Raw genomic sequence first — 24,311 nt, forward strand, 5'->3', positions numbered from 1 at the left:
TGGCACTTAAATAGTCAATATTTTTAATTATAGTACCTTAAAATAAATACAACTGAACAGGCCTAGAAAATTGTAACATGTAACATAATGAAAATAATTTCATATTTTTGATAGAAGCCTTTTTTGCTAACCAAAGCTGCATTTCATTTATCGAAAATACTGTAAAGAAATAAGAGTTTAAAATAACTATTTTCTACTCTAATAGGCCTATATTATTTTAGAAATGTAATTTCAAAGCTGAATTTTCAGCATCATTACTGCAGTCTTCAGTGTCACATGATCCTTCAGAAATCATTCTAAAATACTGCTTTGGTGCTCAAGAAACATATAATTACATATAATTAGTGCAAATAGCCCACCTTGTTGGCAGAGGATATTTACACTGGATTGTAAACACAGCAATAGAGACAGAGAACACGCGTCATAATCTGAAGACCACGCCCACCGGGGGGGGAAACAATCAAACCGTCTCCTCCATTGACTTTGTATTGCACTCAAAAAAATAACTCTTTGAATGAACATAAAAAAATCATGCAAAGTATTTCCACATGATTTACTTGCTTTATTTCAGCATTATGCAATTCTGTTATTCCAATATTAATTTATTAAGGTTGATTCAACTTATTTACTATGGTTAGGCACAGCTTAATTTAATAGTGTCAGCCCAACTAATTTGCAATGTTTTGTATCAACTAATTTATTTAAGTTAGCCTAACAAAAGTGCTTAATGCTGAAAGAAAGCCATTTAATCACATGGAAATCCTTTCCATGATTTAATTACATGAATTCAAAGAATAGCTTTTGAGTGTATTTACAAAACCTTTTACAAGATTTTATTGGCTTGCCAGCAGACGGGTTTGTTACATCCATGGCATGCCAGAGTAGATTTGTATTATTAGATCAATTTTAATAGTTATCAGTAGGTCCTCACCCCATGCAAGCACATGCTCTACACTTCACCACAATGGTAACCTCCAAAAACACTAACATACCACAAACTTTTAAATAACAACATAACAAAACATTCAGTATTAAAAAGTCTCACAATTTTCTCATCTTGTTAAAAAATGCATCAAATTGCACTATTTAAACATTTACTCTCCGAATTCAGCCCCTTTGCAAAGCATGATGGGAAGTGAAAGTCTTATTTCTTTGGGTTACTTGATTGAAACATGTTTCAAAATGAAAACATCAAGTTATGTCAAAGAGTAACGGTTTTAAGTCAGTTTAACATGAATCAATTACATTTGAACCAGAAACCTAATATAATGGTGTTAAATCAAGATGAATTGCTTAAATAAAGTGAACAGCATCATAAATCATTTTTTTGAGTGTGCGTGAAGCGGCCTCCTTGTCATTTTTGACTTATAACAAAAAATAGAACAATGTATAAAAGCTGATATGTGACAAGGTGTACAGCAAACAAGCTAAACCAACCCAGAACGAAAAACCCAGAAGTTTTTATAAGCCGTTGACCCAAAAAACGAGCGTTTAAGGACAAAAAAGTGGATACAGGCAATTGAGACAGAGCGACATACTATATTACACTGAGAACTACAGCCACTAGAGGGGAACGCAATCGGCGACAGGAAATGTCATATAATATAAAACTGACATTTGGATATTTGACTTAACAGTGACAAAATGTTTATTTTTAATGTTTACACACATGGGCATACTGAGTGTCAGGATCCCCAAATTGACCCATTCGTGCTGGAAGCTTCATGTCTTATTGCCTGTATCCACTTTTGTCTCCTTAAACGCTCGTTTTTTGGGTCGACAGCTTATAAAAACATATTTCTGTATTTTTTAGCTTGTTTGCTGTACACCTTGTCACATAATAGCTTTTAGACATTGTTCTGTTTTTTGTTATAAGTCCGAAATGACAAGGAGGCAGCCTCACGCAATGTAAAGTCAATGGAGAGCGTTGGATTCCCCCCTAAATGCGCTCTGTTTCTATAGAGTGGTGCAGGTTATGACATCACTTTGTAGGCCAAAACGCGGAAGTGAGTTAGCATTATAGCACTTCCGGTTTGTCCCGAAGTGAGTTTTTTTTAAAAATGTTTATGGGTGTTTGGTTAAATGGCTGAAATAAGGTATGTGGTGAATACAAGCTCAAGACACTTTCACGTTTTATTCTACGACATAAAATACATCAGTATTACCCCCTTTGTGATTTTTTTGAAGCGGTTGCGTGTCTTGAAAAAGGCGGTTGCTAACAAGTGGCTAAATGGGACTAAAGGCTGTCGAGGAGATTAAACGTCATCACGCCGAACAGGTAAACACAGGTTGAAAGATTAGTGGCTCTGTCCCAAATGGCACACTTTATATGCACGTTCGGTCTTGTGGACTCAAAATGGCTGCCGCGTGTCGGTGTCCATTAAGGCCACGAGACGTAGGGTGTCCCATTTTTCATTTTAGGTCTCAGAAGGGTGCTCGCAAGCACCCCCTTTGAGGTCGAGATGCGCCCTCAATGTGCACTGGTGCGGGCTCCGCAGCAGACTTCTTCCCGACAGTCAAAGCGGCGCTAGGGTGCGAGGGTTTAGGGTGCCATTAGGGACAGGGCCATTGATGGTGACGTTGAAGTCGCGGGACCGTGTAGTCCGTTTATAGCCTAGCTTTAGCTTTATACTTCTGGTGACTGCATTTAGGCTCCAAAATTCATAAAAGTTGTGTTCATCTGTGAAAATTATTCTTGATGGACAAAACATGCAAGTATCATAAACTTGATCACAGCGCTTGTTTTTAGCGGTAATCCAAAAGCCTATAGAAAAATCCTATTGGGTTTTTCTCGAGGGAACCAGCATGATGCTAACCGCCGATTGAACTACAAAGTGACATCATACCTGCACCACTCCATGAGGAAACAGTGAATTTCAAATAGCTATAAAGTCAAATATGAATGAGCATAGCTATATGAGAGAATAATTCATACCCAAATGTCCTTTTTTTTTCAAACTCATACCCCCTTTCTACTTAGTACAATCATGGCAGACTCCAGACATATATCAGTAGCCACATAAAAATAGTTTAATTTCACACAGAGCAGGTCGCCTTATTGGGTTTGACATGTTGGCCAGCTCAACATAAAATACAAAATACTGAGTGCAGCTTTGGCAATCACCCCTATTCACCCGTCATTTGTACCATAACAAAAACATAACCACTTAATATCCACACCAACATTAAACGCCATTACAATGCTAAACGATTAAACAAACAGGGAGACAGACAAAATGAGGCACGGTTTCGATTAGGAGTGATAGACAGCAGCTTTAGAGGGGCTTCTGTAGTCTTTGATTAATGTATCAGCATAGGTCACTTCTGAAAGAGTTTGTATCTGAATACGTCTTTCTATGGATCTAATACATTTAAAAAGCAGAAAAGCAGCTGTCTGATTTATATTATAAAGTGTAAAATTTACAAATAAATATTCAAAAAGGTCAACACATGCACAGTTTAAAACGGAATCAAATACTGAAGGTGTTTATTCAAGTCCAAGTGAAAAATTTATTCCGTGCACGATTCCAATTATGATGGGTTGCCAGGCGACCAGGTACCTCAACCAATCCAGAAGTTGTCCATATAAAACATGTGTTCTCTCCCAGCTGATGTAGAGATTTAAGGTGTAAACGTTGTGTAAACTTTTAGTGTGTATTTTGGTTTAATTCATCTTTAGTATATAATACACACATATTGTTAAACACACATATATATATACACACACACACACACACACACCCATATACATGCATGTGTGTGTATTTATATATACATAATATTATACACAGTATTATGTAAACACAAACTTATTTTGGATGCGATTAATTGAAGCTTGTTTACACCACGAAATTAACAAAAAGGGAAATAAAACATTTTATTCGTTAGCTTGTCAGAAGTCTTGTCAGAAGTCTTGTTATAGAAATCTTGTCAGAAGTCTTGTCAATATCTAGTTTATATCATGGAATTCAGAGAAAATATTCAGAACTGCAAGATAAAGTAGCATTTACCTTTTTATTTTTTATTCAGTGGTGGAAACAAGCTTCCATAGTTCTAGAAACCTGGTCAATATTTAACCGAAAGTCATGCATATAAATTATGACCAATTTAACAAAATTCAAGGATACGGGTTATTCATCATCCTTTTGAGGTCCACCTTCTCATTGCAGTATGGACACGTCTGCTTTTTTCCCACGATGCACCAACCACGAATACAGAATTCATGAAATCTGTTGAACATAGGTAGTTAAGGATAAACACTAATTGAACTAAACAAACAAAGGTTTGCTGAAACTTTTACTTTATGTTTCCTCATACGATAAATAGGAAAAAAATTTCAAGTCCTTGAAACACATATCAATAAATGTAGATAACATAAAATTTTTCCATATAACAACAAAACTTCTTGTTTCCTGTGAAGAAAAACATGACAGACAATGTTTAGCGGAAATGAAGGATACATGTGGTTACAGGAGAGCTGGTAGGTGTCCTCAATGATGCCTTCTTCATCCACGTCCACAAAAATCTTCTGACCACACACGGCACATATGTCATTACTAAGGTTTCGGGATGGCATACCACCCATGTTATAGTACTGAAGAAGGCAGACAGAAAAGAAATAAGGTAAAAGCCCAAACAGAGTTACTAAAATGTTTATTTTTTTAATTGAAACGTTCACAAATAATACTGCAGGATATCTGAGAATAAATTTAAGGACTTAAAGCCGTGTGTCCACCAAAGCGTTTTTAGCCAGCTGAAAACGCCAGGCACTCTTCTGAAAACATTTTTTTTTCAGTTGAAACGCTTTGGTTGATATGATACGGAATATGCGTGGAAGTGTTACTAATATCTGACTTCCCAGACAGTTTATTTCTGAATATAAAAATGTCGATACAATGTAAAGTACTTGTTTTAAATGATTTTGTTCCGTTGTTGTGCTGCTTGTTGTCGTCTGTTGTCATTGTACAAGCCGGATGTGACGGTTGGTCGGTGTGGTATTTGTCCCGCCCCTCCTCCACTGTGATTGGACGGCTGGGTAAAAAGTGACAGTGATGAGTGCTGCGTCTTGCCCAAAGTTGATTAAATTCAACTCTCTGCATCCGGGAAAAAAACGGCAAGCACTCAAAATAGACGCTCAGCGTCTTGTCACACTGCTATCGTATTAAAATATGCGGCGCTCCCATTGGAAATAATTGAAAAAAATATGCTGGAATTAGGGGAAAAAAAACGCTTTTGTGGACACACGGCATAAGTCACATTAATATGAGAATGTCAGGAAATGTACATATTGAAACGGATGTATATGCATTTACCCCTATAGTGGATGCCATGTAGTCTGAGCAGATTTCAGCAAAGTCACGTCCCATTACCCCATAGTACAGACCATAGAAAAGCATGATCACACCTACATCCATCGAGTCCTCTGCTTTAATCCTGAAAAAAAATATTTATAATATTTACATTCAATAAACCCTCTTGGCCAAATCACAGTTTCAATTTTAATTTGAATAATTGTGCAGCCCTAATTCAGAAGATTTAACAACATATTTCAAACACAACTTATACATTCAATTGTCTATACAATTATTATTGCATGCACATCCTCTGAAACATGTGTCACTACAGAAGTACTGTATGCATCCATCTCTTTTCACACTTAGAATGTCACTAAAGCCCTATTCCGGTGCGACATTTGAGTTACAGTTCTTATCACTCGACGTCTGTGATTTGATGTACCATTTCAGACGGGACAAACATCTGTGTTCTAGATGTGGCCGTTACAGAAGCTCAACTGCTGTGCTTGCGTGCATTAAATATGACGCATGTTTTTTTTTTAAATTTATAATTTATTGATATAATTTTAATCCATTATAAAAGCTCTATTAACCCTCTGGTGCAGTTTTTTTACGTTTTTTTTTTTAGAATTTTTTTAATTCATCTGAATGGTACGAAACTTGGTAAAGTTTTTGGCACGTCCATACAGACACACACACAACAAATAATGGACATGATTCAAAAAGGTTAAATGTCTACTGTTCACGGTCAAAAATGGCCACATTGGAAACGAATGGGAGACATTTTTTTTTAGATATCAACCTCAAATTTGGAACTTGTTTAGATTTATGGCTTTGATTTTCTCACAGTTTTAGAGTAAAACTTTTTTGGGAAAATATATTTTTCATATAAAATCTAAAAATAGTATTTTTGTGCATTTTTCATAACAATAAACGTAAACTTCTATAACTATATTTTACCTTTTTTTAATCCGCAATAATTTGTGTCGTCTTTAAAAAGAGACCAAACTTAACCCCTTAAACCCAAAGTGTACCGCCGGCGGTACATCCCCCCAGCGAAAAAATTCAATTTTAAAGCTTAGAATTTTTCAATGCATCTATCCATTTTGATTAGCCTGACAAGCCAGAATCACATCAAGATGTTGGGTCTGGAAAACTCACCATTGACAGGGCTCAATCCGAGGGGCAGAATAAACGGTTGTCTTTCAAATTCTCTCTGCACGCAATTGGATAGCGCTACTACCAACCAGAGCAAAGAAGAAGGTGAAGCGGAGCTAACATTAGTTGATAGACTTTCGCCGTATCCGGTCGGCAAAACTCTGAACACATCTTTTCTTAAGAATGACTTCAGTGCCGTTCTTTGTTCTTTTCTCAAAGAAAAGCTTAACTCCAAGTCTTCCAGAGTCGCGGCCAAAGCCGTTTCGAAAGACCACTGTTCGTCAGCTTCTTTGTTTACGAGTAGCACGCGGAACCTCCGCAACTCTGCCGTGACCACCGACTCTACACACGCTGTGATTGGCCAGACCAGAGTTTAGGTATTCCAGCGCGCAGGTCTACCGAGAGTTGCTAGACAACACTCGCGGCAAATTAGATTTGCTGCCGCTAGGGTGCGTCTAGATTTCTAGGCTACATTTTGATGCAATAGTTTTGAAAAATATGACAATTAATCTTTTCGCAGCTAGGAGGCGCCCCCCGGCAGTACACTCCGTTTTAGAGGAATAACTCAGCACTTGTTATGAGTTGATCAAAATGGATAGATGCATTGAAAAGCTTGCCTTGCTATAGTTTTGGAGTTATGAGTCTTTAAATTTGTGTATGTTACTCAGAAAACAACAGTTTTTAAAAATGGACTGAACAAAAATGTTCCAAATGCTGTAACTTTTGATTACTTTATGCTATCACCACAAAATTTGATCCAGTTGCAGACCACATACAGGGGAATATTACCAAAAATATTCTGCTCCCCCATTTCCTTCCTGAATTATTGCATGTCAAATAAAAAAGATTTGTAAAATTATTTAAAATAAATAAAAATAAATTGTCTTTTATCAACAGTTTCTCAGCATTAGAATGTCCAAAATGTAATAAAATATCTAAAAATATACAAATATAAAAAGTGTGCTAACAAATGATAGCTACCTTTTGACTCTCCTTGCTATAGTTTTGTAGTTATGAGTCTTTACTTTTGTGTATGTCATTCAGACAAAACAACTCTAAAAATGCCTTCAGAGCTTAAGCATTCATAAGCATTTAAGATTTATGACAGTTGATGTTGGAAATTTAATTTTCAGGTCTAGGCTCAAAAAGTGGTGAACAGGTAAATGGATCATAACTATTCCATAAATATAATCTAGTACTATAAAATCCTCTAATATTTCTATATATTAAATAAAAAAACATTATCAAACTAAAATATAGCACATTCATTTAATCGAAAAAAAGATTGTCATTTTTGACCATCACACGAGCGTGCTGCTGGTTAAGTAAACTTCACGAGTTTATAAAAGTGGCTGTTAACAATAAACTCACAGAGTGAGCAGAGAAATCTACCCACACTTAGCAGTTTCTGTAATTTGACTCCATTTATTAATTTTATAATTTTATTTTCTCAGCGGACACCATCCAGTAGCTCAGGTAGGTCAAAAAACACATGAGGAGGCAACCACAGACATTTACATTCAGACGGGATTAGATTAGATTTCCCAGAGGACCACTGAGTTTGCAGAAAAACAGAAGTAGCCCTGGAATTTTTACCGAGGTTGTGTCAGAAACTTGGTGAGAGACTTGGCAGATTCGGACAACATTGAAATTGCAAAGTGAGCCTGTGAAACATTTCTCTAACATCCCCCTGGAAAACTAGTCCTGTCTGAATAGGGCTTAAGGGAGTAATTCCTTCTAATTAGAATGCCATTGTGTCAGCATTGCCATGGAAACAATGAGCGAAGGCTTAATAACTATTGACTCACTACTTAAACACTGACAATTTCTCCTCTTTAGGATGTCTGTGCCCTGTGTTTAGGATGTTAGGATCTGAATGAAGGCACTGTTTCATTTCTGAGCAAATATGTCAATGTTTACAATGTTACGCACCTGAAAAAAACGTTGAATCCAAACATGGTAAACATGATGGCGAGATATCCTATCACGCCCACAGCGTAGCTCAGCTTGTAAATGAGGAGGAACCACTTATACACCATCCTGCAGAAGTGAAAAGCTTTTAGTTCATATTCTATATAACAATGTACAGGCAACAGATTCTACAAGAGGCATTTCATGTTGTATATAGCACTCATAAAACTAACTCACATAGCTGCCGCTTTTTTATATGATACAAATATATGTAAAGCAGTGCTTCTGAATCTGAAGGCCCCCCGTTTTCCAACACAATACAGTATCTGAAGCTATAGACACATGATAGTGGCCGATTAAAATGTCTCCACAATCTGCTTTTGAAGAAATATGCTAGTATCAATCAGTTGCAGTTTTGGAGTCAACGCCTCAATACTGTACAACTCAACGTACATTCACATCACATGTTAACGCAGCGGTGGAGATATACTGACGGGACACTGCACTTATTCACAAAAGTTCATTATTTACAAGTGCTTTAAAGCTTTACTGGTTAAACATTTCATTCGCATGCTGTTCTGACATGCGCCTTTTTCTGAGCGTGTACACCCGAAATGCACACACACTAAAAGCCTGTCAAACAGCGCCCAATTACTGGACTAAGTTATCTTTCAAGGTTTACAAGATTTACATAAACACAGTTGGTTATGTCTAAAGTGAAAGTACACAGTTGAGCGAAAATCAGATGTCTGTATGCTGTCAGGTGTCTTAAAGTGACCTTGTCCTTAAAGGGATAGTTCACCCAAAAATTCTGTCATTATTTACTCACTCATATGTTGTTCAAAACCTGTATTAATTTCTTTAGATATTTTGAAGAATGTGGGTAACCAAACAGTCCCCATTGAACTCCATAGTAGGAAAAATACTGTAGAAGTCACTGAACCAGTAACTGTTTGGTAACCCACATTCTTCAAAATATCTTCTTTAGCATTCAGCACAAGAAATAAATGAATACAGGTTTGGAACAACATGCGAGTTCCTTAGCAGAAGAAAGAAACGTATTCAAGTTTAAAACAACTTGAGAGTGAGTAAATGATGACAGAATTTTTATTTTTGGGTGATATATCCCTTTACATGTTAATAAATGTATTAATATCTAGTTACAGGTCCATCTGATCTGTTCATTTTATGTCATTATTTAAGTATTTAATTTAATATTTTCTGTTTTGTACATTTACATGTACATTTTATATAAATATATATATATATTATATATATATATATATATATATATATATATATATATATATATATATATATATATATATATATATATATATATATATATATATATATATATATATATATTTTTTTTTTTTTTTTTTTTTTTTTTTTTCAGATTTTTTTTAATCTGTTCTTTTCTTTTTAGTATTTAATTTAAATTAGAGTTTAAATCAGATTATTTTAATTAATTAATAATCTTTTAATAAACAAGTCATCCGGCTGCCCTTTAGCTTATTTAAAGGAAGCAATCATCCAAAAATGAAAATTCAATAATGAAAAAGTTAAACTTTCTATGTTATGGAACCCAAATAAGAAATTAAGGAGTGTTAGAGTAACCCACTTTTTTGCTTAACAAATCTTTGATTACAATATACTTTCATTGTATAGAAAAGAACAGCGTGAATATTCCTCAAAACTTCTCCTTTTGTGATTAACAGAAGATAAGAAGCTATAGAACGGTCTGGAACAACATATGAGTGAGTAAATAATAGTGACAATTGTAATTTTTTCTTAAAAAACTCAAAGCATTTCAAGCATTACCGTGGTGTTCTGCAGGACAGAGGCTTGCGTGTGGCTCTGAATATGACATAGCTGGTGATGACGGAGAACATGCCCCATGTGGACAGGAAACGCCACCAATAAAGCTTAATGGTGAAGTACAGAGGAACCACCCACATCTGCAATAGTGTGACCATCTACAAGATAAACAATATTAATTAATTACTTTATTAAACATCTTTATTTGTGCACATGGACCCTAATAATCCGATTGTAATCAGACTACTAGGTTATGCGACTAAAAAAAGTCGGAATGAATTGGCCAAATCCCATTAAAATCTCATTCGGATTGTAAAGGGTGGTTTGAACCTTTAATGTAATCCGATCGAGAAAACATGTAAACACTTGAATGAAGCCAAAACTGGAAAGTACTACGTATGCGCAATGATGTAGAAATGGCGTAATGGCACACAAGCTGTTGAATGAAGTGTCATAAACGAGTGTCATGTCATTCGAAAATGTTCAACCTTCAACTCATCGTCTATGAAGTGGAGCAGGACAACGTCCCACCAGTCCTGGTTTCGGACTCTCCACAGACACCATGTTTTGGGTGAGGGAAGGGGCGTTTTTACTGCTTGATAAATATAAGCAGTATGCCACAACGGTTCATGTGCTTGTCGACTCCTAATTAGGACCCGAAAAATAGATAAATATTAAGGCTGCATCCGAAATCGCATACTTCCCTACTATAAATTGGCGAAAAACAGTTTGTGACAAGAGAAGTAATCCGAATTCACAGTATTCATAAAAGAGCAGGGAAAAAGTACCCGGATGACCTACTTCTTCCAGCGAGATTCTGAAGTGTGCATACGATCGACACTTTCCCATGAGGCCACAGGAGATGATTTATGAATGGCAGTGAAGCGACATAACTGATGCTGGTAGCTCACATGCAGTGTTGGGCAAGTAACTTTAAAAAAGTAATTAGTTATAGTTACTAGTTACTTCTTACAAATAGTAACTGAGTTAGCATTATACAAATAGTAACTAATTACCAGGGAAAGTAACTACTGTTAATTTTTTCTCCAAATGTTCAAATATTATTTCAAATAACTTGGATGCCCCCAATATTAAATATGTTAAATGAATGAATTGGACACTAAATAGAATAGATTATTATTATAAAACATTGTACATTAATGTACACTATTGTAATGTTGCTGTGGGACAATGTGAGAGACACCTATCAAATTCAATACATTATTGTAAATATTATCAGTAGGCCTACTATAGTGTAAATATTGTGTAAATATTATCAGTACTATACTACTCCTTTGGTAGTGGAGCTCACGTTATCATCTGGGATTTTAGCCACTAATTTTGTGGCGGCATGTGAGGATGTGAGGTGCTTCATTAGATTAGAATTACTCTTTCTTTCTGGGCATAAATTGCACGTTACATAAACATTCTTACCTTTCACCTCAACGAGGGAAAAGTAGTGCTTATAAGTATTTCCAGTTTGCGAAAACTACCTTTGAAGTCTTTGGACTTGCCATCGCTTTGACTCCTCCTGGTCGTTGGTGTGTGTAACTGTGCATATGCGTGCGTGTGTGTGTGTGTGCCGTTATTCCCATCACTGGACACATGATAATGACAACATGGTGAACGTAGTATGTCCAAGATTATATTCATACTACACAGAACATACTTTTTTTTAGCAGTTGTGAAGTAATGACTTCCTCAAATAAGTACCTACTCAAGAGAGTATGCGATTTCCATTTTGAAGCACATAAACCCGATTCACTTTATGTAGCATTCATGTAAACACTACATTCAGACTTGGAATTAATTAATTAATTCCTATTGAAATGAAAGGTGTCCATGTAAACTTAGCTACTCACGTTGTAGGATCTGCCGTGTCTTTGCTTCCACTGAACCAGGACAATCTGAGCAACAACTAGCGTCGCGATGAGAATCAGAACCATCTCGGCATGCATGGCCTCATGACCTCGATGCTTCACATGCAACCTCTCGTGCTGCATCCTGGAGTTACACACACATAAGAGTACAGACAAGTCAGAAATAATCAGAGAATGTTTATGCCATGAAACCAAAGCTAACACACAGACATAGATCAATACTCCTATATTCACTCATTTCAAAACTAAAAGCTAATCGTGATACAGAAAAAAATAGGCTAAGAGGTTGTGAAAGAGCTTTTGTTCGTTTTGCAGGACCTACTGAGGCCACCTGCATGACACTTATATAACAATGACACACATGCTCCAGAAACTATTATTACAAAGAAGGTGATAATCATAAGGCACTAAAAAAAGATAGGTTGTGACAGTTTAGAAGAGCGTCACACCCTTTTACAACAACTTTCACTTTCAACGTCCATGGTTCTTCAACAATCACATAAAAAAAGATTGATCATAACTACTTACTTCCATGATTCTCTGTTTGACATTTTCAAAAGATCGTCCTGTGAAGAAAAACTGAATTTAGAAACTACAAAAATTACATATTTAGGTGGCATGCTTTAGAAAAACAACACTGAAATGCATCTCCTATTATTTCACAATTATTATGCTTGTAGTTTGTAAGACCCTTCAAGATAGTACAAGACCCCTCATCTAGATTTATTTTGTCCTGATGATGTATTGATTTTGGTCATTATAAACCACTATTGACCAGTTAGAACTCAGAAATTTTCTAGAGACCCACATAATAGAGTGCAACAGTCGACTTCTGACTGCAAAAATCCCATTCATTTTCTCCATGGGGGAATTGATTTTTTAAAATGAATTTTAAACCGTTAAAGACTACTTTGGGGTCTGGACTTAACCAATTAGCGAGGTAAGCGGCCACTTAAGGCCCCAGGGAATCAGGGGGCCACATCTGATAGTGGCAAAACATATTTGGCAAACGTTTCAGAGTGTATTTGTGTTCTGGAGATTCTATGACCCGCCGAAGAGCTAATCCTAATCCCAATTCTAATCCTACCATCACTATATGTGTACGGTCATATAATTCAGTAGGTAACAGAATTTGTCACCGGGCCTGCTGGTAAATGACAAAGAATTAATTATAAATAACAAAATAATTATAAATGACAATGATTAAATGTTTAGTTTAAATAGTGCTGTCAAACAGGGCTGGGCGATATGGCCAAAAAATGTTCTCGATAAAATCTTTTCATATCAGTCGATTTCGATAATTATCACGATGAATGTAAAATATTTCTCTCTTTCAAATTCCTAGGTGAATTTTACAGAAACCAGACTGTTAATTGTGGTTTTAAACTACTTTTATTGTCAGAATATGAGAAACACTTTTGAATTGTTTTTGAATTCCTTACACTTTTCCAGTAATTTTTCCTTAAATACATTTCTTAAAAGAAAAAGTCTTAGTTTCCACATGTGCTAACGGGTGATATTGTTTCTAGTCATGAAACCGGTTTATGTCGCCTGATTTTGGCATATATCTTCAGCTGCAGTATTAATAATATTACATGTTTTGTCTTAGAAATGCACATTTGACAGGGAGTTGACAGTAGTAGTTAGGAGTTAGATGTACATTTATGTTCATCAACAAAAACACGGACATCTGTAAAAATGGTAACAACCTCTTTTGATATGGTAAAATTGAAATGTATGACTGAGTTTTATTAAAATGAACCATTAGTCTTCCATAGTACCATAGATTTAGATCATGATAACCACAGTTAAAAACATGCATATAGCTCTTCACTGCCATGGTAAAATGTATCTAGGCTATATGGTTTCTATGGTATTTGTGTGAAAGTAGCCTAAAAACATTTAGTAGCCTATAAATGCACAAATTCTACAGCTAAATAAAAATACTGTAATAATATTCCATTACTCCTTTAATACATGTATACATTAATAATATAATACAATTCTATATGAATATATCCCACATTTCTACCACAGTACCATGGTGCTTTCTATAAGCTTTCTACATATTTCTCATGTCTGTGAGGCAAGTAGTTTTGGTTTATTTATGAGACATGTTCAAGAGCAATGCAAGTGATCGCTCCGGCGCCTCCATGTCACGATTGTTGTCTGCTATAGCCTATTTGCTTCTTATTTATTAAATCCAGGCAATTGGCTGATGAAACATTTATTAAAATTAAGATACAATTTATACAAAACGAAATTCACTTTAAAGAAAGGCTTTCTACAAAACAAAACTGAATGAAGTGGTCAAAATCATTTCTGACCTTCTGTCTTCTGCGCATCATTTCACTTTTCATAATCAATATAGCCAGTTTGATCAAATTTAAAAATAACATTAAATGGTCTGAAAGTCTGAACCATAAAGAAAACGCTTTCACACTAGAAACGAGCCGAACCTTTGTTCAGTTTGATCTGGACCGAGACGACCTCTTTTTGTCAGACCAAATTTCTTCTGTTTGGTCCGGGGGAGGTTTCACACCTGTTATTTTGATTCGGACCAAACTGAAAAGTCAGAAAATCCGGACCAAACAAGGTAGGAGTGAAAGGGACCTAAATTAGCAAACGGTGTCACTCGCATGATTGTACACAGGAGTGCAAAAACCAAAGATTTTAGCTTAATAATAGATTACTTTTTCGGTTTGTTTCTCAGCACCAAATCACTAAATCTGCCCCCGTTCAAAAGATGTAATAATAATAATAATTGAAAGACTGCATGGAATATGTTTAATTTAAAAATAAAAATTTAAGAGAATCGCAAAAAGAAGCCACAATATGTAATTTTTCCCCGCTAGTGAGGTTGATTATTCAAAACAAAGGTGCAGTTTGATGACGTGAGGCTTTTATTATGCCACAGATGAGCGCTTCCGCTTGTTCCGCTCGTGTGTATGTGGGGTAACGCAGCACTGTTTTATCATATTATATACATTTGAGTGTGTTGAAAGTTATGTTATAATGCTACTCTGTGCATTCGCTCGGCGGCTAATACTATGAGACACTACATTGCACACTGCAGTGAGCTAGATCGATATTAGCCATGGTAAAACATGGTACGCGGCTACGCGCAGTAAATCATGAAAACAAGATTTAAACTGGGTTGAGCAATATAACAATGTTTAGTTTTCTGTCGATGAATGCATCCAAACAGTTGCTCACTTGTCTAATGAAACACACAATATAAAGTGTCTTTGGTGGTTTCTACAAAATAAAACCGAAAATCGAGGGTAACGCGATGTCATTGATAGGCGACGCACAGTCCTGGTTAAAATGACTTATTTCTCTGGATTTAAACATTTGGGATAATATAAGTACACAAGTCAACAAAATATATAACATTGTTCTAGTGGGTTTTGGACATTTGAATCCAAATTTCTTACATATAGTGCCTTTAAATGGTACAATTGTACCGATTCCTTTATGTTTTCATCCACATTTGAACCTATAACTACCCATCTAGAGTGCATACTCTGATGCTGGCATCTTATTCTGTATGTCATTGAGCGTGAGATAAACATGGCCATGCTTGTCCACACATTTCCATGGCAAGTCAGCTGAGAAGAAGAGAGCTTTTTGAGCGCTTTGCAGTTAGCAGGACATTTATACAAACTACTGATCAAACAACAGTGCCTTTCAAACCTCAAAGTTAGTCTTCATAACATAGCCTCAACATTTAAAAAAGGGTCAACAGGCATGCATTTATTCATAAACCAGACGTGTCCACTTGCAGGTTGTGATTGGCAAGTCCTTCTGACCCAATGGTTCACTTTAAATAAAACAGGCAGTGATAGGCAATGGATTTCTCATTACAGTAAGTGTCAACGTGAATTCTATGGTGTGTAATATTATGTTATGAATCACATGTTTACAATTTCTGCAAATACATGCATACACAGAGACATCTGGTTTGCAGAACAAACCAAACCGACGAACTTATCGAAACCTTTCCTATTACAATCAACGGATCTTTCTACACCGCACGCGAGCGTGTTGATTAAACAGCGGTGTAAACAGATTCGTTCATTATGGCACCATACTAGCTAGCCGCCGCGTCGCTGACAGTGAAAACGACAGTTCGCCTATATACCAACATATTAAAGCGACACATCAGCGGTTTTAGTTGTCCGAGGACCATCTATATATGAAATACTGAATCTAGTACCTGGGGTTGCAGGTCAGCCATTATTAATAGCGCTCTAGATTCCAGTCATCTATTAATGGCTCCGTTTCTACCGGCAGACATCATTCTCGTGTTCCATTTTAAATGAATCGTTCCGGTGAGTCGAATCTCTTCAATGAATCTTTTCAAACTGTTCATGAATTGGACTGAAAAGATTCGGTCCGAGTGGTATTTAAGTCATCATCAACCGGCTGACTTATTTGCCATGCCCAACTCGTAACGAGCACTGAGTGCAAAAACGATTGCAGCTAGGTCGTGCAAAAATAATTTTATTAGGCCTGTTTAATTTGTTATGATATTATTAGACTCTAAAAGACGTTTTAATGAGCTGGTACATATGCTTTGAAACAATTGTAATAAACAGCAAAGTCAGTGTGCCTACGTATGCCTTGTAGTTGTATGGCATATGTAACGTTTTAATTATTTTTTTTATTTTTTTTGTTTTGTTATTTTACAGCGGGATTTCTGTACCACGAGCTGACTCAGTTACGTCTTGACGTGAAATAATGACACTGAATCATTTTTAAATGGATCTTTGAAGTGAACCGTTCAAAAGAACTGACGGATTTCCTGTATGTGTTCATGACTGTTTGCTGGCACAGATCTGCGCAGGAGCAACACTCACGCACACGTCTACGGGATTGGCTCTATTCACTGACTAGCTGATAAAATATCAGTTCTTTTATTATAGACTTATTTCTATTTCCTATATTATCTGCCAATGGGGTAAGAAAAATAATCTTATTTGTTTCTTTCTGTCCCAAAAAGAAACAAGATTATTTTTCGTACCCCATTGGCAGATAATTTAGCTTGTTTTAAGCAAAAACTCGCTTCATTTTGATTTTCCAGAAAACAAGAAAAATTATATCTTACGTCATTTTATTTATCTATAGATATAAACTATAGCCTACTATAGTAAAAATATTTTTTTGATATTTGGACTGGAAACAAGACAAAAATACTAACTAAGAAAAAAAAAGACTAAGAAAAAACTAAGAAAAATTCTGAGTTTTGTTGGTGTTGGTTTTTTTTTATTTAATAATTACTAGTTTTAAGTCGATTTTAACCCCCCAAAAAAACAGTAAAAAAAAATTAACCCAACGTTTTTTACTGTGTATATATTTTAGCTGACCAGTCAAAATGTAATGTTTCATTTGCAATTCAGTAAGATCTGATACACCTAATAGCTTAATAAAAGTTATCAGTAGTGATAGGTGAGAGTGATTGAGAGCCTTTAAGAGTTTTTTTTTTTTTTTTTTTTTTTTTTTTAGATCACTACACAGTACAAAGTGTCTGTTTGTCATGTCTGTTAACTCTGAGTCAAAGATAGAGATGTGGGTGGTTGACGATATGGCACAACAAATCACACTGGCCAAACAAACAGTTGTGTAATACAGATTTAACAGAACATATAAAGAAACATACATCAACTGATTGAGCGTGTCTCAATCAACGATTCCCGTTTAATGTTAATCACAGGTCAAGACCTTGATTGTAATTTTTGGCTATTGAGTATTAGTCATTTCACTAGAAAGGCTGTTTTGTTTTATTTTTGCAGTCTGAACACATTTTTTGGGAATTCACATGTAATAAATATGTACACATTCTTTATCAAACACACACTGGTATAGCAAGCAATTATGCAGTGGTCTAGGCAATTCAATAAAAATGTGGCCAGAAGTGAGCATTCTATTACAAAATCTGCCATTGTAAATCATTTTTTACTTTCAATGTTATCAGCCACAAACTATTTATCGCTATAGTTTGTTATATTGAAACATTATTTTGCATATACATGATTGCTTCATGATTATTTATTATTGCTTTGTTCACATAATTTCTTCATTTCCCAAAAATGATGCCGTCCCTGAACTGATTACCAAAAGCGGCACATAGAGAATTAAAGATTAACCAGCACTGCCATCCCTCCTGTTCCGGTGCAGGGGGGGCGTATGGTATAAATTCTGGGAGAGCAGCGCTGAATTATCTACAGCCGAGAACCTCACACTGTTGCTGAAACTGAAGTGTGAGCTCCACAAAAATGAAGCTTCTCTTATTACTTTTCCTGTGTGTTGTTGGAACTCTCGCACAGGGTGACTATGATGATTATGACCTGGTAAATATCATTAGCATTCTAATAGTTTATAGAATTTTTCATTTTAAATTTTGCTAATGTAGCCATTATTGTCTTGTTTTAATGTGCCGTTTTGCTTTCTATCCCACTTTTTTACTTCAGGAGGGAAAAAAAGAGGTAAGTCCTTTTTAAAATTCAGAATAGTAAAGAAAATACGATTGATAAATTAATACACACAGTGACTTTGGATACATATAATACATATATACATATATAATACATTTATAATTGTCAGTTATGGTTGATTAAGATTGCATTACATTTAAAAAGCTTATCAATATACTGTGTATATGTAGAGAACATATTCAATTTTGCTAATGTAGTAATTATTGCCTTCTTTTTATATGCCGTTTTGCTTTCTATCCCACTTTTTTACTTCAGGAGCCAAAAAAAGAGGTAAGTTCTTTTTAAAATTCAGAATAGTAAAGAAAATATGATCGATAAAGGAATACACACAGTGACTTTGGACATATATAATTGTCAGTTATGCTTTATTAAGATTGTATTACATTGAAAAAGCTTGTCATATACTGGGTATATGTGTATATAGAGAACATATTTTGTGGGACATGCAACCTCAAATCTTATGGAATGTGCATACAATTACATTAAAAAATGCAGTGACATTTTAAGATGGATTGTTTCTTACTTTAGCCCAAAGAAGCCGTAGATGCCAGGGGTCATCGTCCTGTCAGTAGAGGTCGTGAGACGTACTCCGCAGGCGCAGCAGCTCCACCTCCCATCAGTGGGGGAGGCCGTTACCGTGGAAGACCAACCGCAGCACCGGTGGGGAAAGCTACGCAGGAGAAGGAAGAGCAACCAGAATCGGGTGGATGTACCCACATGTCTGAGAAAATGGTCAGAGTGCTAATATGCTTTGATTCTATGTGTGCAGTTTGTGTTTAGATTGGCGACACAACCCATTCAGGCACTAATTTCTGATACATAAGATGACACAATTGTAAGTGAGGCCTAGAGGAATAACAGTATACAACTCTGTGATGTACTGTAAGATTGCAAATTGCCACTCTTCTAATTGCTACATTGACCTAACTAAATGTTCAATATTGTGGAGACCAAATGTACAGCATTGATAATCTCCCACTGAAAACCCATTTGTTCAACCATTAATCTGAATATTATTGTTTATGGTGGTTTCGGCCCTAATTCAAGTATATATCTTGCACACAAACCACAATTCAAATTAGTTTCTCTCTCTCTCTCTCTCTCTCTCTCTTCAGGGAGTGTTGTGTCCCACAGGTTGTGAGCTGAAGAAGAACCTCCTGAAGCAAGAACGTAACGTGAAGCCAGTTGTAGATCAGCTGAAAAAATCTGTGGCTGAGTTGACCCAGAACAGCAACTTTATCCATGGCTACGTCGTGGATATGAGCACAGAACTCGCACAAAGACAAAGAGTCACAGAAAGTAACTATATTTCATTACGAGAGCTGAAAAACTCTTGCGATCAAGATCCACTTCTCTGCAGAGTTTTGTTCCAACCCTAATCAAACACACCGGAACAAGCTTATCAAGGTCTTCGGGATTACGAGAGTAAGTTGATTACGAGAGATGAGTTTGATCAAGGTTGGAGCTAAACTCTGCAGGAAAGTGCACCTCAAGGGCCAGAGTTGAGAACCTCTGCAGTTCTGTGTGATCAGACAAGGGTGATTCTTGATTAGCGTTCCTATAGCACAACTGTTTGATTCCCTGATTGATCCCCAGGGAACACACATTTTGATCAAATATATGCATTGTGTAAGTCAATAAGAATAAAGGCATCTGCCAAATGAGTAAAAATATCAACTCATTATTGTTTTTATAAGACATTCTCAATTATTAAACATCCCCCTGTTTGTGTTCTCTCCTAGACAATGGTTTGCTGGTTAACCAGTACACAGACACCCTAGAGACCCAGCATGCTTATGTCAAGGATGCTGTGGACGTCACCTTCCCCCAGAATATCAAAGTCTTACAGGGTGTGCTGGAAAAGATCCGTGAGAAGATTCAGCGTTTGGAGAAAGCCATCACTACTCAGAGGGCCAAGTGCCAAGCGCCTTGTAAAGTCAGCTGCCCGATTCCTGTGGTTTCCGGCAAGGAGTGCGAGGACATCATCCGCAAAGGAGGAGTGGACTCTCAGATGTACCTCATACGGCCTGATCCACTCAGTTTGCCTTACAAAGTCTTCTGCGATCAGACGAGTCAAAAAGGAGGTATGTCGACTTCACTCAAACAATCCCCTTACTTAATCTCCATAGCGTTGAAACTCATTAGCAGCACCCAACCCAGACCCTCATTTCAGCAAAATGAAGATATTGCTTCTTGAAAGTGTTGCAACACTTTCAAAGTGAAATGTCCAGTGAGTGGCACTGAAAGTGAGTTTAGTTTTATTTGAAATGTGAATTTGGCAACATTTTAAATGTCTGGTGAGTGGTGCTAAAAGGCTCTAATGCATTTGAATTTTTTTTTTGTTGCTAAAGTAACCATGCAAGTTTAGATAAATTCCGCCAGTTTTAAGCTCTTTTATAGTGATTCATGTTTCACTGGATTCTATGGAAGCCTGTTTCCACCACAGAATAAAAAAATAAAATAAGGTAATTGCTACTTTTTATCTTTTAATTGCGACTTATTTTTATTTTTATTTTTTCAATTCTTGCAATTGCGAGTTATGAAGTCAGAATTGCAAGATATAAACAATTCAGACTTTTTTCTCAGAATTGCGAAAACATGCAGAACACGCAATTGTAAGTCTTTTTTCCTCAGAATTTGACTTTATAACTTGCAATAGCGCGTTTACATCTCAGAATTGCGAGAAAAAAGTCATAATTGCGAGAAAAACGGCAGAATTGCGATCTTGCAATTCTGACTTTTCGCAATTTTCGAGTTTATATCTCGCGATTCTAAGAAAAAAAAAATTCATTGCGAGATGTAAACTCGCAATTGTGAGAAAAAAAAGTCACAATTATCTTTTAAATTGTTTTAATCCATGACGGAAACAAGCTTCCACAGGATTTGTACCCAAGTGCAATGCTGTATCAGGTGAGCTACTGAGAAAAAACAAACAAATGAGCTGGTTATGTGATGTAAGATGACTAAATGTACGTTTACAAATCATGCACTATGGTCAAATGTTTTGAGGTCACAAAATAGTATTGTCAAAGGAATTGCGCTAAAATAAGTCTTTCTTAATCGATAATCTGCTCCTGTAACCATAATTTGTGTGAAAAGGAATAAACGTGGTTGTTGGTGTCTTACTGCCACTAATGGTCATTTCAGCCATAAACTGCAGTTAAATAATATCTATAGGTACTATAGATCATCATAAACCAACCATCATCATAAACTTCGCTTCTATTCCAAAGGTTGGGTGCTCATCCAGAACCGATTGGACGGCAGTGTTGATTTTGGCAGGCGCTGGGACGAATACCGAAGAGGCTTTGGAAACATTGCATTTGATGTGGGCAAAGGACACTGCCAGACTCCTGGTGAGCTACGGCTAACAAATTATATGCAGAACCATGATATAAACGTAGAAATGTGTGAATCGGGGGGTTTATAATGTGTAGTTTTACTGATGAACAAGAAGTAACTTGCCAAGAACGTACCAAATTCAGAATAGCATTGCATATTGTATGGTTAGACCCTGCAGAAAAGACCAAGATATGTTGTGCTTGTTTCCCCTACCACTCTCAAGCTTGCATAGTCAACCAGTATTTCAAACAAAATAGTGAACAGTATATCTTAAAAAAAATCACCAGTTTAAACCAGCATGTACCAAGCATAGCCGTTCTAAACTCTGGTCTTTCCAAGGTTCCCAAGATCTATGTCACAGTCTTTGACTCCCCATATCATCTCATTCTCTAATGAACTTGTTGTGGACTGTTTTAGGTGAATACTGGTTGGGCAACGAGCGTATTAGTCAGATTACTAAGATGGGTCCCACTGAGCTTCTGGTTGAAATGGAAGATTGGTCCGGTTCAAAGGTCTACGCTCAGTACGAGCAGTTCACTATGCAGGGCGAAGCCACCAACTACATCATAGCAGTTGGTCGTTACTCAGGAACGGCTGGAAACACATTAATGGATGGCGCAACAGAACTGTTTGGAGAAAACCGTACCATGACCATCCATAATGGCATGATGTTCAGCACCTATGACAGAGATAATGACAAATGGTTCGTATAGTACCAATAGTTTGTTCCAATGATGACCAGACATGGAAAAACTTCAGTATCTAATGTTCTTTCTCTCTCCAATTGTGTCAATCGTAAACAGGATACCTGGAGATCCTTCTAAGCAGTGTTCAAGAGAAGATGGAGGCGGATGGTGGTACAACCGATGCCACTCTTGTAATCCTAATGGCCGATACTACTGGGGCGGAGCTTATACAAAATACATGGCCAAGCATGGGACAGATGATGGCATTGTGTGGATGAACTGGAAGGGCTCGTGGTATTCGCTCAAATCTATCAACATGAAGATCAGACCTTTCTTCAAACAGTGATAAAAGTGACTTGAAATGAGATACAGTAGATGTGCCCATTCTTGAGTACATCCCCCATTCAAAGGAGGATAATAAAACCTGAACCTAAATGTTTACAAGAGCTATTATTTGTATTTGCATAAAAGAGTTTGACATAAATTGAAACGTTCGGGACTGTGTTATTGGAAGTGTTTAAAAAGCAATATATGGGGGCAAAATGCAAAACAATGTAAAACAAGATGGATACACAATCCACCTAATTCTCATTAAAGCTGACCTATAAAAATAAACAAAGTGTCTTCAGTATTTATGTTCATTTTTTCATATTTTAGAGCAAAAGTATCAGTTTGGTATGAGATGTGTGAAGCTGCATTAGCAATAGATGCAGGCATACATTCAAAATGACTGAATGTAAACACACAGTTGTTTCTTTGGCACTTTATGAGTACTTTTGACATTGTGGAGAAAATAATTTGTATTAAAACCCTTTTCACACTCTCACCGGTTCATTTAATTTGTCTACTAATAATGTCCAAAAGTGTGTATATATATATATATATATATGCATCACAGGAAAATTCTGTGATAGAAATGACAATCTAGATATTTATAAAATAACAATAAAAAATGAAAAAAATAATTAAATGTCAGACTCCTTTTTGCTGCTATAGACTTTTGTAGCTAGCATTTATACCCTTAGAAAAAAGGTACAAAAGTTGTCACTGGAGTAGTACCCCTTTAAAAGGTACTAATATGTACCATTGAATTAATATTTATGTACACTTTAGGTATTAATATGTATTTAAGGTACTGATATGTACCACTGAAGTAATATTTATTTACACTTTAGGTATTAATATGTATTTAAGGTACTGATATGTACCACTGAAGTAATATTTATTTACACTTTAGGTATTAATATGTATTTAAGGTACTGATATGTACCACTGAAGTAATATTTATGTACACTTTAGGTATTAATATGTATTTAAGGTACTGATATGCACCTTTTATGGGGTAAATAAGGTACAAACGTGTACATTTTGAAAAGGTGCCATTCCAGTGCCAGATTTTACAACTGTTTTTCTGAGAGTTTATGTATCCTAGACATACACAATTAAATAAAAATGTCATTCTTTATTTGACATCATTACAGTTTGGTTGCAATAACGCCCCCCAAAAAATATTTACCTTGATTTTTCTTTTTCTTCACACATCACGTGTCTCATGTTACATCCCCAGCATATTACCCATTTTGTTGTCTTCTTGGTAAACAAGTGCACTTTATTAGGGGCAAAATTGTTTGGGGGAAACAATGCAGTTTTAATGTGAACTTCAAATACTTAACTAAAAAAATAAAATAAATAAATAAATAATGCAGCCAAACACACACATGT

The 24,311-nt window shown here is 36.0% G+C and overlaps 2 protein-coding genes across 4 annotated transcripts; one reads left to right on the forward strand and one right to left on the reverse strand.

Annotated features, from left to right (window-relative positions):
• Window positions 1-2,066: 2,066 nt before the first annotated feature.
• Window positions 2,067-16,406, reverse strand: rnf175 (ring finger protein 175). Its single transcript, XM_079813134.1, has 9 exons — window positions 16,284-16,406; window positions 12,593-12,630; window positions 12,047-12,188; window positions 10,188-10,342; window positions 8,385-8,492; window positions 5,313-5,433; window positions 4,461-4,594; window positions 4,128-4,229; window positions 2,067-3,608 (listed from the first exon to the last, which is right to left on the reverse strand). The coding sequence occupies exons 1-9, from the start codon at window positions 16,302-16,304 to the stop codon at window positions 3,488-3,490; spliced, it is 942 nt and encodes a 313-aa protein (XP_079669260.1). The 5' UTR covers window positions 16,305-16,406; the 3' UTR covers window positions 2,067-3,487.
• fgb (fibrinogen beta chain) lies at window positions 15,887-23,536 on the forward strand. Of its 3 annotated transcripts, none has more exons than XM_079813131.1 (8): window positions 15,887-15,932; window positions 18,188-18,441; window positions 19,090-19,293; window positions 19,677-19,860; window positions 20,304-20,645; window positions 21,795-21,917; window positions 22,321-22,606; window positions 22,707-23,536. In XM_079813131.1, exons 2-8 carry the CDS (start codon window positions 18,343-18,345, stop codon window positions 22,933-22,935), a joined length of 1,467 nt encoding a protein of 488 aa, XP_079669257.1. In that variant the 5' UTR covers window positions 15,887-15,932; window positions 18,188-18,342; the 3' UTR covers window positions 22,936-23,536. The 3 variants fall into 3 exon arrangements, with proteins under 3 accessions (XP_079669257.1, XP_079669258.1, XP_079669259.1); XM_079813132.1 differs by lacking the exon at window positions 15,887-15,932 and adding an exon at window positions 17,697-17,780 and having other exon boundaries at window positions 18,245-18,441; XM_079813133.1 differs by lacking the exon at window positions 15,887-15,932 and adding an exon at window positions 18,538-18,831 and having other exon boundaries at window positions 18,287-18,417; window positions 22,707-23,525.
• Window positions 23,537-24,311: the final 775 nt, after the last annotated feature.

This window comes from Gobio gobio (assembly GCF_949357685.1).
Source record: "Gobio gobio genome assembly, chromosome: 3".
Taxonomy (NCBI): Eukaryota; Metazoa; Chordata; class Actinopteri; order Cypriniformes; family Gobionidae; genus Gobio; species Gobio gobio.

Excerpts from the sequence above, each read along its gene's own strand:
- rnf175 (XM_079813134.1), bottom strand. The coding sequence starts at position 16,304 with ATGGCTGACCTGCAACCCCAG. Across the intron at positions 5,434-8,384 it reads GGATTCAACGTTTTTTTCAG|GATTAAAGCAGAGGACTCGA; the intron begins GTGCGTAACATT and ends ATTTTTTTTCAG. Across the intron at positions 4,230-4,460 it reads CAGCTCTCCTGTAACCACAT|ATTTCATGAATTCTGTATTC; the intron begins GTATCCTTCATT and ends TATGTTCAACAG.
- fgb (XM_079813131.1), top strand. The coding sequence starts at position 18,343 with ATGAAGCTTCTCTTATTACTTTTCCTGTGTGTTGTTGGAACTCTCGCA. Across the intron at positions 19,294-19,676 it reads CCCACATGTCTGAGAAAATG|GGAGTGTTGTGTCCCACAGG; the intron begins GTCAGAGTGCTA and ends CTCTCTCTTCAG. Across the intron at positions 20,646-21,794 it reads TCAGACGAGTCAAAAAGGAG|GTTGGGTGCTCATCCAGAAC; the intron begins GTATGTCGACTT and ends TCTATTCCAAAG.